Here is a 13,163-nt window from a genome sequence, read left to right as displayed (position 1 = left end):
TTCATATTATAAAAGAATAAATATAATATGAATCAGTCTCAACAACTCTAATGTCCAGTATTAATAAAGCATTGACTAAGAACATTTAAGAACAATGTTTTGATGCATTAAGAATCTTATAATTATAAAAACTTTATAATTTTCTATGCAAAACATTATTTTTCCATGAATTTTATAATTACTCCAGATTTATTAATCAAATATCAGATTTATTAATTTAATATAATTAAATATTAAAAAAAACTTTTATTAATAATAAATGTGTTTTATTACATGTAACCAAATGATTGGTTTTATTACGAAGATAACATATACTTCAGTGGAATTATCATAATAGATGTCAACATGTGAAACAATTACATCACATAATTGGATAATCCTTTCATTCAATCTGAAAGACTGATTGCAAAGGTTTATTTGAAAAGAAGGCCTTTAAGTTGGTGAAAACTAGTTCATGTAATGCTTCAAGTGATTCTGAGGTGAAAATAGCACGGTGTGGAGACAGAACTACATTATCAAGTTCAAATAGCTCTCTGGGAACATCAGGCTCATTCTCAAACACATCAAGGCCGGCGCCACCAATATCTCCCCTCAACAAAAACTGCACCAACACCTTTTCATCAATGAGAGCTCCGCGTCCAACATTGATGATCACCCCTTCCTTTCCCAGCGCTTCTAACACATCCTTGTTGATTATATGGTGAGTTTGTTCTGTCAGTGAACAACAAAGAATGAGAGCATCACTGTCTTCTGCAAGGTCAAGGACATTAGCATGGTAAGAAAATGGAACTGATGGCTTCTTCTTTCGTGAGTTGTAAGCGATGCTACAGCCAAAAGCCTCAAGTCTTTTTCCTACTTCAAATCCAATTCTTCCCAGTCCAACTATCCCAACTCGTTTTCTTCCCATCTGCAATTACATTTATGTTTCTTAAGAAACAATTTACCAATAATAATGTGCTCTATCAAATCCAGTAGTCATACAGCAAAGAAAATGAAGCAATGCTGCCCGTCTATATATACATATATACACAAATCAACAAAGGCAGCGATGCTTTAAATGCCGAATAATATATAATTAATGTCATTTCCTGCGTAACAAGTATTATAAGCACTTAAAAACCTGCATCAAAAGTTAAAATCTCCTTACTATTCCACTACATAGGCATAAGCGTGGCAGGGGAGCAGCTTCTTTGACTTTTTTGCACTGCACCCATAGGTGTGTGCATTGCTAGCTTCCCTTTCCACCCCAATATCAGACTCAATCAATCTATTAGCTAGCTACGTACCTCATATCTCAATAGCAAAAATTAAAGCTATCTTTCTCTAACAAATAGTTCCAAATAATATCAACTACGTACAAAAATCATGATTCCATCTTCATGAGTTCCTGGAATAAGAATATTTCAAAATATCACTTTATTACCTCATGTTGGTATAATTAACTTTAGAATTCTGATTGAAGTTACACTTTACTTTTTTATCAGGCTTAGCAGTCTTTTGGCTGAGGCTTTTAAGGAGATTTAGATCTCGTTTCGTATTATTAATTAATTTCAAAATGGTTTTGGATAAGAACTTCACCATAGCTCTATCAATTATAAACCAACTTCAAGCTAAATTATGAATTCAATCAACAGATGAGTTTAAAGCAAAAAAGATAGAGAAACAAGATAATAAACCTTGAAACCAAGTGAACAGTCTCTCTTAACTGGCCACAAGCCGGCACGAACGAACCGGTCACCAGTAGATATTCTACGGCAAACGTCAATCAACAGTGCCACGGCATGGTCTGCAGCATCCTCCGCAAATGCTGTGCTGGCATTAGTCATAATAATTCCACGGCATCGACATTCCTCTAGATCAATGTGGTCAACGCCAGCACTGGCTGCCACTATGAGCTCCAAAGAAGGAAGGAGATTGAGGGTTTCTGCACTCAGGGGAGTATTGTAGATGCAGATGAGAGCTCTAACAGATTTTGCATGGCAGGAGAGGAAGGAGCTAGCAGGTTCAGGTGAATCAGCTGGATCGAGGAGGTGGAAGTGAGGCTGTAGGATGTCTTTCAGTGGCGAGTTGAATGAAGGGAGACGATGCAGGAGGACTATGGGGAGGTCGTCATTTGACTGAAAGCATTCTTGATTTGCGTATGAAGCCATTGGCAAATCTTGGGTGTTGATGTTATTTCTCTTGATCTTGTTATACGTTCCTTGCAATCATAGTGGTGGCGAGGCTGGTGCTTTTATTCTTGTTGTCCTTTAGTTTTTCCTATATTTTCTTTCCTTTTTTGGGCAAGCCAGGACCTGCTGTATAAAAAAACCACACTACAGTTGTTTACTTCCAAAACTCGAAATAAGAGCATCTCGAAGGGACACACTAAAAGGAAAGTCAACGAAAAAATAAAAAATATTAGTTTAGATTTTCAATGTTTATTTTATTAACAATATTCTAAAACGCGCGTGTGGAGAAATTATTGTAATTTTTCTAATATATTTTGTTTTTGCATTTTTTTTCCATTCCTTGCGTGTTTTTTTTCTTTTTTTTTTTCCATTCCTCACATGCTTTTTTTTTTTATTTTTTTCCCTAAAATTATCTTTGTCAATTTTGTTTTTTTACTATTAAACTGGTTGAAAATTTAGCTTTATAATTTTTTTTTTTGAAACATTGTCGATTGTTACAGTGTTTCTCCACATAGTTTTTGCTTCACTACAGTTTTTTGCTTTGTATTTTTTTTTTCTTTAGTAGGTTGAGAATTTTGCTTTGTATTTTTTTTTTCTTTAAAATACTATAGATTGCTACAGTCATTCTCCACATTTTTTTTGTTATGAATTTTTTTAAAATTATTTCTGTCAATTTTATTTTTTTAATATTAAGCTGGTTGAGAATTATAACTATATATTTTCTTATGAAACACTATAGATTGCTACAATGTTTCTCTGAATGGTTTTTTTTTCATTTTATTTTTTTATATATATTTTTTAAATTATTTTTATAGTTTTTTCTTGAAAACATTATAAATGATAACAATCTTTTCTCATATAATTTTTCTCATATAATTTTTTTTATAAGTTCACGACAACGGATAAATATGCAGCATGGTCATGGCATCTAGTTTTAGTTTTAGAGGGAGGAGGAGATCCATGCAAATAAGAGGCACGATACTTAGCTGAAAACGGATCGTGTTATGAGGTTAGTGGTCATGATCCTGTAACTATTAGCTGGGTCGGCAAGATTGAAAGCTCAGATCTTGTTAATAAACCCTTTTGGCTTGATCTTGTTATATAAATTCCTTCGATTGCAAAAGAAAATGGTCCCATGGAGGCCATTGATGAAGTGCATCTTAAAGAAAATCATATTGACCGGCCGTTTCATTAGGTGAGGAGTCCTCAGTTTTGTACTCCTTCACAGATTCCAGGGGGTCATAGCACAGGCGAAGGAGCCAAGCCATGACGCATATTTTGTTTGCTGCTTGGTGTGTTGTGTGTTGTTGGATTGCATTGCACATGTTGGGGTCTTGTGTAGGGCATAGCAATTAGCAGGCAGAAGTTGTTTAAAGCTAATAGCTATGATAATTTTCTTGACAGAGATACTTTGCCCTTTGACTGCATGTGTTTGTATTAAATTAAACTATAACTAAAACTATAACTAAAACTGTTTAGTGTTTTACTGTAGATTGTACAGTGCAGTCCATAGTAAAACGCTGAGCAACTGCTTTCTTTTTCTTTTTTTTTTTTGTTTTTTTTAAGCTGTTTTTTTTAATGAATATTTTTTTGTTTAATTTTTTTTTTGTTAATGTTAAATTTTTTTCTATTTAGTTATTAAACTTTCATGACACGAGTTTCGAGTTTGACAGGTTAACCCGGATTTTTTTCTGGTTTTTCTTTTTAATTAATTTTTTCATTTATTATTGTAACATATACTAAAAGACATCAGTGTTTTACTGTGGACAGTGCAGTCCACAGTAAAACACTGATGATTTATCTTTTTTTTTTTATTTGTTTTCCCGTTTCTATTTTTTTACACTGATGAGTTTAGTTTTTTTTGGCTGGGCCGCTTTTTTTTTTTTAATGTCTTTCCAGTTTGTTTTTGCTTTTTTTTGTTTTTTTTTTCTTTTAATGAATTTTTTTTGTTTAATTTTGTTTGTTAATGTTAATTTTGTTTTTATTTAGTTATCAAACTTTCATGACACGGATCCCGAGTTTAACGGGTTAACCTGATTTGACAAGTTAACCTGAATTTTTTTTTTGCTTTTTTTTGTTTTAATTAATTTTTTTCATTTAGTTTAGTTTGTTAACGTTGAATTTCTTTCTATTTAACTTCGACTTCCATGACACGTATCCCGGGTTTAACGGGTTGACCTGGTTTTGGACTGCACAGTGCAATCTGCAGTCCAAAGGCTGAGCTGTCTTTTTTTTTCCAATTTTTTTTTTTTGCTTTTTTCTTTGTTTTTTTTTCTTTTGATGATTTTTTTTTTGTTTAATTTAGTTTGTTAATGTTAATTTTTATTTTATTTAGTTATCAGACTTTCATGACACAGATCCCGGGTTTGACAGGTTAACAAGGTTTGACGAGTTAACCCGTAATTATTTTTTTTTGCTTTTTTTCGTTTTAATTAATTGTTTTTGTTTAGTTTAGTTTGTTAATGTAAAATTTCTATTTAATTATAAGACCTTCATGACACGTATCTCGGGTTTGACGGGTTAACCCGAATTTTTGTTTCTTTTTTTCATTTTAATTAATTTTTTTCATTTAGTATAGTTTGTTAATCTTAAATTTTTTTCTATTTAATTATCAGACCTTCATGACACGTATCTCGAGTTTGACGGGTTAACCTGATTTGACGGGTTAACCCAGTTAATTATGGGTTAACCCGGTTAATTCAGATTCTTTTTCTTTTTCTTCACAGTGCAGTCCACAGTGAAAAGGCTGATGTTTTTTGTTTTTTTGTTTTTTCTTTTTAATTAATTTTTTTCGTTTAATTTAGTTTGTTAATGTTAAATTTTTTTTCTATTTAGTTATCAAACATTCATGACACGGATCTCGGGTTTGACGGGTAACCTGGTTTGACGGGCTAGCCCAGTTAATTCTGGGTTAACCCGTTAATTTTTTTTTTCTATTTCGTTATCAAACTTTCACGACACGAATCCAAGGTTTGACGGGTTAACCTGGTTTAAAGAGTTAACCCAGTTAATTCATATTTTTTTTCTTTTTCTTCATTAGTTTTTTTCTTCATGTTGGTTTCTTTTCTTTGTTTTTTCTTTTTAATTAATCTATTTAATTATCACACTTTTATGACACGACTTTGTAGTCAGACCCACATCCATCCACATCCAAAGCTATTGAGTCTGGTATTGCAGTTAGACCCACTTAAACTTGGATCATGCAAGTTTAATATTATTATTAATATTATAAATATTACTCTTGGGTCAGGCGTTGCAGCCAAACCCAAGATTCTTGGGTATAACTTTGTAGAAAGACCTAACACTTTTAGATCTTGGCTTTTTTTGATATTTTTTATGCAAAAAAAATTAACCTGCGGCAACGCGCGGGTCATGCAACTAGTATTTTGGTATGAGCCAAGTGTGTAACATTTCTCTGTAACAAGAAGTTAAGGTTCCACCAACAATTTATTGTGTTTAAATGAACGCATCAATAGTTAAAATTAGATTTTTAATTTTATTTTTTTACAAGCTCTCCAAGTTTTTTTTTTTTTTTAGATTAACGTGGGTGTCCGGGCTAGCTTGCGCGCACCTCGACTAATCCAACAGGCCCTGAAGTTAACGACCATGTAAGCCTCTAGTGGCCATCATATGAGCAACCACATGGCTCGAACCTGAGACCACAGATGAAGCAAACCTTTTAGTCTCAAATTCTTACCACTGGGCCACCATCTAGATGGTTAATTAAAACACTCCGGTTAGAAGAAAAATAAGCTATCCAAGTTCAATTCATGAAAGGAGTGGCCAGGGGATATTTAATTAGAGATTAAGAATGATTATTCTCCTTATAACCCAAAAAAGAAACACATTATATCCGATTAATAAAAAAATAATAACATACCATATATTTTGTGCTATAAAAACCAATGACAACAATGAATCTGTAAAGAAACATATATATATATATATATATAATTTTATTCAATACGTTTTATAGAATGGGTGGTTGGTTGGTTTCTAAGTTATTGGCTGGTCATGGACCTACACTAGGAGGAGGTAGTTGGGGATGCTGAAGGAAACGGGTTCGAAACTATTTGAATATCATGCTGTAAACTATTTCACACCAACCCCACTGCCCTTTTACTTTTCCTCTTGCAGATGTAAACGATGAACACGAAGATTCACTTTATACGGCCCAATGCATTCGTGAACACGAAGATTCACGAATATCATGCTGCAAGTCCTTTATGAGTGTTAGGGTAGCTAGCTTCTCCTTTCAATGTTTCATGGCCCAATGCTAGGACAATTCAACATCATCAAGAAGCTTTCAACCAACTTTGGGGTCAGAAAATTCAATTATTTTTAAGCCCAGAGCCTTGAAGTTGCTTCCAAAACTAAGTAGTCTAGCACTAACATTCACATGACGAGCAACTGTACACGAGAAGATGAAATTTGCACCACAAGTTTTTAAAAAATCAGGATTTGCAAGACTGATCAGCAATCATGTCCCTTGACTTCAATTTGCATGCAGGTCATGCTAGAGGTATTGGCATTTTCCATATATAATATAATGCGGACAAGGATTGATCATTTGTTTTTAGTACAATAATTTTTTTTATTTTTTTTTATTTTAAATTAATATTTTTTTAGTATTTTTAGATCATTTTGATGCATTGATTTCAAAAATAATTTAAAAAAATAAAAAAATATTATTTTGATATATTTTTTAAAAATATTTTAAAAACAATGAGTTTATATTATCCCATATGTTTGCCTGGCCTAAAAGGAGTAGGGCTTTTAATAATTTTGGCCCATTCCTTTCCTGTTTTGACTAGAAGAAGCTCATATTTTCTGTGAATTCAACTCTTGAATTCCTTGTCTGCATCACTGCATGGAGGAGCAAAAAACTAAAGTTAGAAAGGTCCTCGTCTAATCAAGGCATGCTAAAAAGATATTGGCTACTTTTCAGTCTTTACTCTTTACTAGGTCTAGGATTGTATATAATTTTATGTGGTATTTATTGAAGAGCATCCACTATTCCTCCCAGCCCAATTCTTTTCACCTTCTCCAAATTGCAATGGCCATTTTGAAGCTTCTTTAAGAGGAGCACCATACCGGGTATCCTACGGAAAAGGGTTCTTGGCTTTTTCTTAGTTCTCTTGTATGTTCTATGCCAAGTTCTATGCCAAGTAGAATGTTATTTTATCATTTATCTTAGGAAAATGTTATTTCTATATATATATATATATATATATATATATATATATATATATATATATATGTGTGTGTGTGTGTGTGTGTGTGTAAATATCAAAATATTATTCATTGTGAAAAAATTTTACTAGTTTTTTTGTTTAAATTTTATATTTTTTATGAGATTATTTTGTTCTCATAACCTGTATCATATGGTTTGATGAATTTACTCGGGTTAACTTGAATTATAATTTTTTATTTTTTTTTATTTTATCTTTTAATATTGAATTGATCAAGAATAATCCGAGTTATTTTTAGATTTATCAAGTTAATCCATTCATTAAAATATATTAAAGAACAATTTATACTGAAATAAAAAGGTATATTTATAGAAAAAAAAAATACCAATTTATCTCTTCAGTAACATCTACAACGCAGCATGTAAAAGGGAATCATGATCATGTTAGCTTTTTTTTCTCTCTTTTTAGCAACTTCAACAGGATTGTCAAGTCAACATGTAAAATAGCATTTCTCCCGAAATGCTATTTCTGCACATTCTATCAAGAAAGCTGAAACATGGAGAAGGTACAAATAAAAATTGAGCAACGACTATTCCGTCTGTATTTTCCCCTTCTTCCTCTTCAAAAACTGATGCAAGAAAATGGAGCTACTTCAAATCTCAAAGCACCTTGCCCTAGCTTCTCCATTCAAGTGAAGTTTTACGGTCCATGCATGATAAAAACCTATAGCCTCCTTTTCATTCCCTCTTTTTAACTTTACTTTGTGCAAAATGTCCCCTCCTATTTTTCTTTTTCATGTTTTGGGCAATGTCTCCGATTGTCTCTTATTATTTTTTATTTCTTCATTTTCTTTTGTCACTCCATTTTAATCCCCTTCCCTTTTATTCTTTTATTTATTTATGATTTTTCATCTTTTTAGAAATATATAGAAAAATGAGGGTTAAAATCAAGTTATGACATCAATTAATTGTGTTTTAAAGTATAATTTGAATGTATGTTATATCAAAAATTTCTAATTTAATTTTTTTTTTATGTAAATATATTCAAATTTGCCAAGCTCATTCACCAATTTTTTTATAAGCGAGTTATGATATATTCCCTCTCAACTAAGTGATCTTAATCAAATAATTAATATTCTACATACTTTAATTCAATTGTCCAACTAGTGAAAAACCAACAAAAAAGTAAGAAGTTATTGTCGGGTGAAGATTATTTACTTATATTTGCATGGTTAAATGCAAAAAGAGATCCAATCACAGAAGTTGATTAACAAACAAAATATTTTTGAACTTGAGTATATGCTTACTTTATAAAGAATGGAGGAAATTTAAACAATCATTTGCAAGTAATTAAGCATCTTAAGTTGATGATAAGAAATAAATAGAGAAATTGATAAATTTATTGTTGTTACCCAAATTGAAAATTGCCATCAAAGTGGAATAACTAAAGAATTAAGGGTAATTTTAATATTCATTTCCATGTTAAATTATTAAATATTTTTTTATCATATTGAATTTGTCTTATTTTTTTATCAGATTAATGATGCTCGGTAAATGTATGCTTCTTGTATTAGCAAACGATTTCAATTTGAACATCATTGGGGTATCTTATAAAAAAAAACTCAAATGACAACATAAATGTGTAAGTCAACAACAAAAGTCAAACAAAAAAACAAAAAGGTCATACCAGTGCGAGTTCCGTTTCATCAACTCCATTTACTCCCGATTCTGTTAGTTTAGGACAAGATAATGAACTATTAATTTATCAAGATAGGCCAATTAGTCAGAAGACTACAAATAAACAACTTAAACATAAACAAAGTGAGGAGAAAGTTGGAGAGAAAACTATAACAAATCTCTTACAACAATTTAAGGATACTTTAATTGAAATTAAAAAAAAAAAACAAATTAGAAAAGTTATGTTAGAGCAATAAGTTATAATGATACAACAAAGTCAGGAGAGAAAAAAATTAGAAAGGATTAAGAAAAAAGATAAAATTATGAAAATAGATATTTCTAAGTTGGATATGATTTCTGCAACCTATTTTGCAAATAGAAAGTTAGAAATTATACAAAAGAGATATTTTAATTTTTAATCAACTAGATAGATGTATTTTTAGGCTAATGTATTTTTAATTATTAATGTTGAAATTTCTTGATTATTTTAAACTTGTTGATTAATATTTAATTTTACTTTGATATCAATTCATAAGACTTTTTTCAAATTCTTCTAATATACAACAATAAATAGAATTAATTAACTTGAAAGAGTATAGAAATAAAACAATATAAAAATACTAGAAAATCATAATAACATAATAAATTCAAATTTAATGATTCTACTCGTTACTATGTTGTTGTGATAGATATTCGATCAAGTCTTCTTAAAGTTGAGAGCCAGTTTTTCTATTCTTGATTCAATTACAAATTTAAAGAAAATTATTTAGTTCTAGTATTTTACCGCATGATACTAATATAGAAAAATTTACTTCACGTTTATGATCAAATACAAAGTTCATATTTTATCTATGTATTTTAGATTTGACAAATTAGAGGTTGTATTTTATGATTTTGTCTAACTTTATCCTTGTATTTTAAATTTAATAAATATATGCTTCCTGACCCTGTAAAGAGCCCCTAAAATTGCATAAATACTTAATCCATAAATTATTAAATATAAAAATAAAACATGTAAAAATTGACTGTATTTTAAAAATTCTGACCCACAGCTAAATCCATAATATTTATTTTTAAAAAATTTTAAGTTAAGGTTAAATATATAAATATTACACATGACCTCAATATTTGTAACATCCCTGAAAGAGAACACCCAAACGTTCAAACAAAAAAATATGTGGAGTCAGAAAAGCAGAGAAGAGAGGAAGGAAATAAGAGGAGAGCGGGTCATGGAGAGCAACAAAAAGAAGAGAACATCATCATCATCATCAACAACAACAACAGTAAGCAAAGAGGAGGTAATAGCCAAACTGAAAGACGATGGTGACTTCGACAATCTCCGTCTCAACATCATCCGCAAGCTCAAAGACAATGTACGATCGAATCTCTCTCTCTCCTCCCTAGGTTTTTCTTCGTTGCTTTTAATTTAATCACTGACGTTAGAATTGATATGCCAACCCAATGAAAGAATGATTTATCATAAAGCAGTAGTGATTAAGGAATCTGTTGATTAAATTTTTTAAAGGGAGTTTTCTTATTTCATTAATAAATTTTAATGCAAAAGCAGTGTAATTGTTTAGTAATTTGGGAAAGGATGGAGGATTGGAAGGGAGAAAGGATAGGTACTAATCCACCCACCCACTCATCCAATTAGGTTTTTGATTAGAAGGGAAGAGAAGAGAAGGAAACCAATCCTCCCCACTTCCCTTCCTACAAAGCGAGTGTAAATATTTAGTAGTTGGTTTGTGTAATTATACTCCTTTACAATATGAAAACACTGAACTTTGTTTAACTTTATGGACACTGGCTCCGGCAAAACATTGGAGAGTGGGATTGCAGGGGATATTTTGGTTTGAATCTTGACATTATGCATTTTGCTTGATCTGTAGCGCTTTGGCATGGGGAGTGTTTTTATTTGGATTTGCATAGATTCTCATCATTAACGTATAAGACCTCTATCGGTATCCCCACCAAACTGAACTTTTGTATAAGGTGAAAAGCTGGATAGTCTTTTATCCTCGTTGCCACTAACTACTCTGAAGCATGTGACAACTGACTTGGAATTTGATTAAGAAAGGTCTGTTTGAAGCATTTGGTGTGGTCTTGTGCTTTCTTGTTACTTCATCAGTATATCTAAACAAAAGTTTTGACTGGCAGGAAGAGTTGCGCAACAACATTATTTCCATTGTGAGACATTCAGCAACACTTAATCGTGCTGGTGCTGAAAGTATGAAACCCCGACAGCTTTTTGATGCCTTATACGATGAGGTTGGGTAAGTTTCTCATTTTTCTATGCTGCTTGATGATTTTGAATAGAGTACTTGGAGGGGCTACCAATCTTCTATGCAAAGTGGGGTTCTAGCATATCTGCACAAAATGTTTGATTGTTTTCTATGGTTTCAGAGATTTGGTTTTGTGAACTTTATTTTTTATTTTGGAGAAATTTCAGAATTCAAGTTCAATTCTTTGGCAAAGAAATTGGAAGCTATTCAACTATTGAATTGATTTGAGTCTTGAAAATGCTTTGTATTTGATGATGGTTGCTGTGTTATGTTTGTAATCACTAGGAACAAACTGACGAGCCAAATTTCTGATGGTGTATGGGAAGTCATTAGATCAGCTGATGGAATGAAAAATGAAATCACAGAGACAGTGCAATCTGTCTATAATAAATTGGTCAACCCTGAAAGGAAGGATGACGGTGAATCATCTACTCATGGTGCAATGGTAGTTGAGAATGGAACTAACTATAAAGGTCTGGTAAAGGCATCAGCTGTATCAATGGATGATAACTTGTCTAGTGACCCAAAAGAACCACCAGGCTTCTCTCTATCAAACAATCATCAGAACAGTAACCATGAAAAGAGAGAACAGCTGCAGCTGCCTATGCCATGTGAAGGTCCTCCAGAAGCAAAGAAGAAAAGGCCCAACCATTCAGAGGACATGCTGAAGGTGAATGATGTTGATCTTGCCCCACCAGGCTTTTCTGCAGACGTTGAGCCAAAGGAGCCCTGTGACAGCAGTGATGAAGACCCTGATGTGCCTCCTGGATTTGGTTGACATGTCACATGATTAAGTTTGTCACGGCTTTTCTTGGATCAGAATGTTTGATGGAGACCATATGATGGATGATTTAGGGGTGGGGGTTTCCAGAGCATTCATTTTCCCTTGTACCTAAACTGAACACAGTTTGAGGTTATGCAGTCCAGAAAGTTCGGATGTTTCTCCTGCTATGAGGTTTTCTGGCATCTAATCTCCAATTTGGAAAAGATACTTGAAGCTTTTGTGGACTAGTAAGTTGTTAGAAGCTTGGTACAACTTGGTATTTTCTCATTTGTTTCTTGGATCTGGTTGAGCAAACTCCATGGAGATTATTGATGAAGCATGGAAACACTTGTCTCCTGAACTTTGAGGGTTTCATCATGGTGTTTTCTTTGTTACTGTTTTTGCCTATGATAAGTGCTATTATTCAATCAACAAAATTGTCAATTACAGACAACTTCTGGTCATGCCCTATTGCTTTCTTTTTGCCTATGCTTCTGAAACTTTCTATTTATTGTGGAGCATTATTCAAAGACCTTTAGATTCAGCTTCTTTGTATCTGATGGCATGAGTGTGTACAAACATATTGTACAGTGGTCCAGCAAATGGGTGCAAAGAAGTCAGAGATATGTCCTGTGCTATTCCCTGTTTACGGCAAGTTTCATGCTCCCTGTGCTCTAGTTCCGTAATATGGTATGTCTTCATGTAACATTTGGCCACGGAAGGCTGTAGTGCCACTACTCTGTAGTTTTGTTGGACGAAATATCTTTTGCAATTTCCTGTGAGAAAAAGTGTTTTTGGTGGTTGCTTTAACTATTGTTGTAATCTGTACGTGCTTTATCCAACATTCTTTCTGATTGGAAGGTAATTTTCTTTTGTTTCTCCTTTTGTTTTTGTTCATGTGAGAAAGAGAACATTTGAAAGAGAGTGCTTCCAGTTATCAGAATATGGCAATGACCGATTCCCTTGACATCTCCCTATGAATGTCTAGGTTCCCACATTATGCTGGTATGGCAATCAGTGAGTTCCCCACATTATGCTGGTGGGGTTTGGCTGTGGGAATAACTAATGTTGGAAATAAA

General features: G+C 32.4%; 2 protein-coding genes across 2 annotated transcripts; one reads left to right on the top strand and one right to left on the bottom strand.

The window, feature by feature from the left end:
• Window positions 1–244: 244 nt before the first annotated feature.
• On the bottom strand, window positions 245–2,269 carry LOC7479242 (glyoxylate/hydroxypyruvate reductase HPR3). Its single transcript, XM_002303516.3, has 2 exons — window positions 1,677–2,269; window positions 245–907 (listed from the first exon to the last, which is right to left on the bottom strand). The coding sequence occupies exons 1-2, from the start codon at window positions 2,148–2,150 to the stop codon at window positions 383–385; spliced, it is 999 nt and encodes a 332-aa protein (XP_002303552.2). The 5' UTR covers window positions 2,151–2,269; the 3' UTR covers window positions 245–382.
• A 7,910-nt stretch (window positions 2,270–10,179) lies between these two features.
• Window positions 10,180–12,963, top strand: LOC7465825 (uncharacterized). Its single transcript, XM_002304415.4, has 3 exons — window positions 10,180–10,412; window positions 11,197–11,312; window positions 11,607–12,963. The coding sequence occupies exons 1-3, from the start codon at window positions 10,215–10,217 to the stop codon at window positions 12,097–12,099; spliced, it is 807 nt and encodes a 268-aa protein (XP_002304451.4). The 5' UTR covers window positions 10,180–10,214; the 3' UTR covers window positions 12,100–12,963.
• Window positions 12,964–13,163: the final 200 nt, after the last annotated feature.

The sequence above is a fragment of the Populus trichocarpa genome, chromosome 3 (assembly GCF_000002775.5).
Source record: "Populus trichocarpa isolate Nisqually-1 chromosome 3, P.trichocarpa_v4.1, whole genome shotgun sequence".
Lineage (NCBI taxonomy): Eukaryota > Viridiplantae > Streptophyta > Magnoliopsida > Malpighiales > Salicaceae > Populus > Populus trichocarpa.
The sequence above is the reverse complement of the archived record's forward strand: the minus strand, read 5'-3'. Positions and strand labels throughout refer to the sequence as shown.

Coding starts and splice junctions, on each gene's coding strand:
- LOC7479242 (XM_002303516.3), bottom strand. CDS start 2,150: ATGGCTTCATACGCAAATCAAGAATGCTTTCAGTCAAATGACGACCTC. Junction 908..1,676: donor ACTGTTCACTTGGTTTCAAG/GTTTATTATCTT, acceptor ATGTAATTGCAG/ATGGGAAGAAAACGAGTTGG.
- LOC7465825 (XM_002304415.4), top strand. CDS start 10,215: ATGTGGAGTCAGAAAAGCAGAGAAGAGAGGAAGGAAATAAGAGGAGAG. Junction 10,413..11,196: donor TCCGCAAGCTCAAAGACAAT/GTACGATCGAAT, acceptor TTTGACTGGCAG/GAAGAGTTGCGCAACAACAT. Junction 11,313..11,606: donor GCCTTATACGATGAGGTTGG/GTAAGTTTCTCA, acceptor TGTAATCACTAG/GAACAAACTGACGAGCCAAA.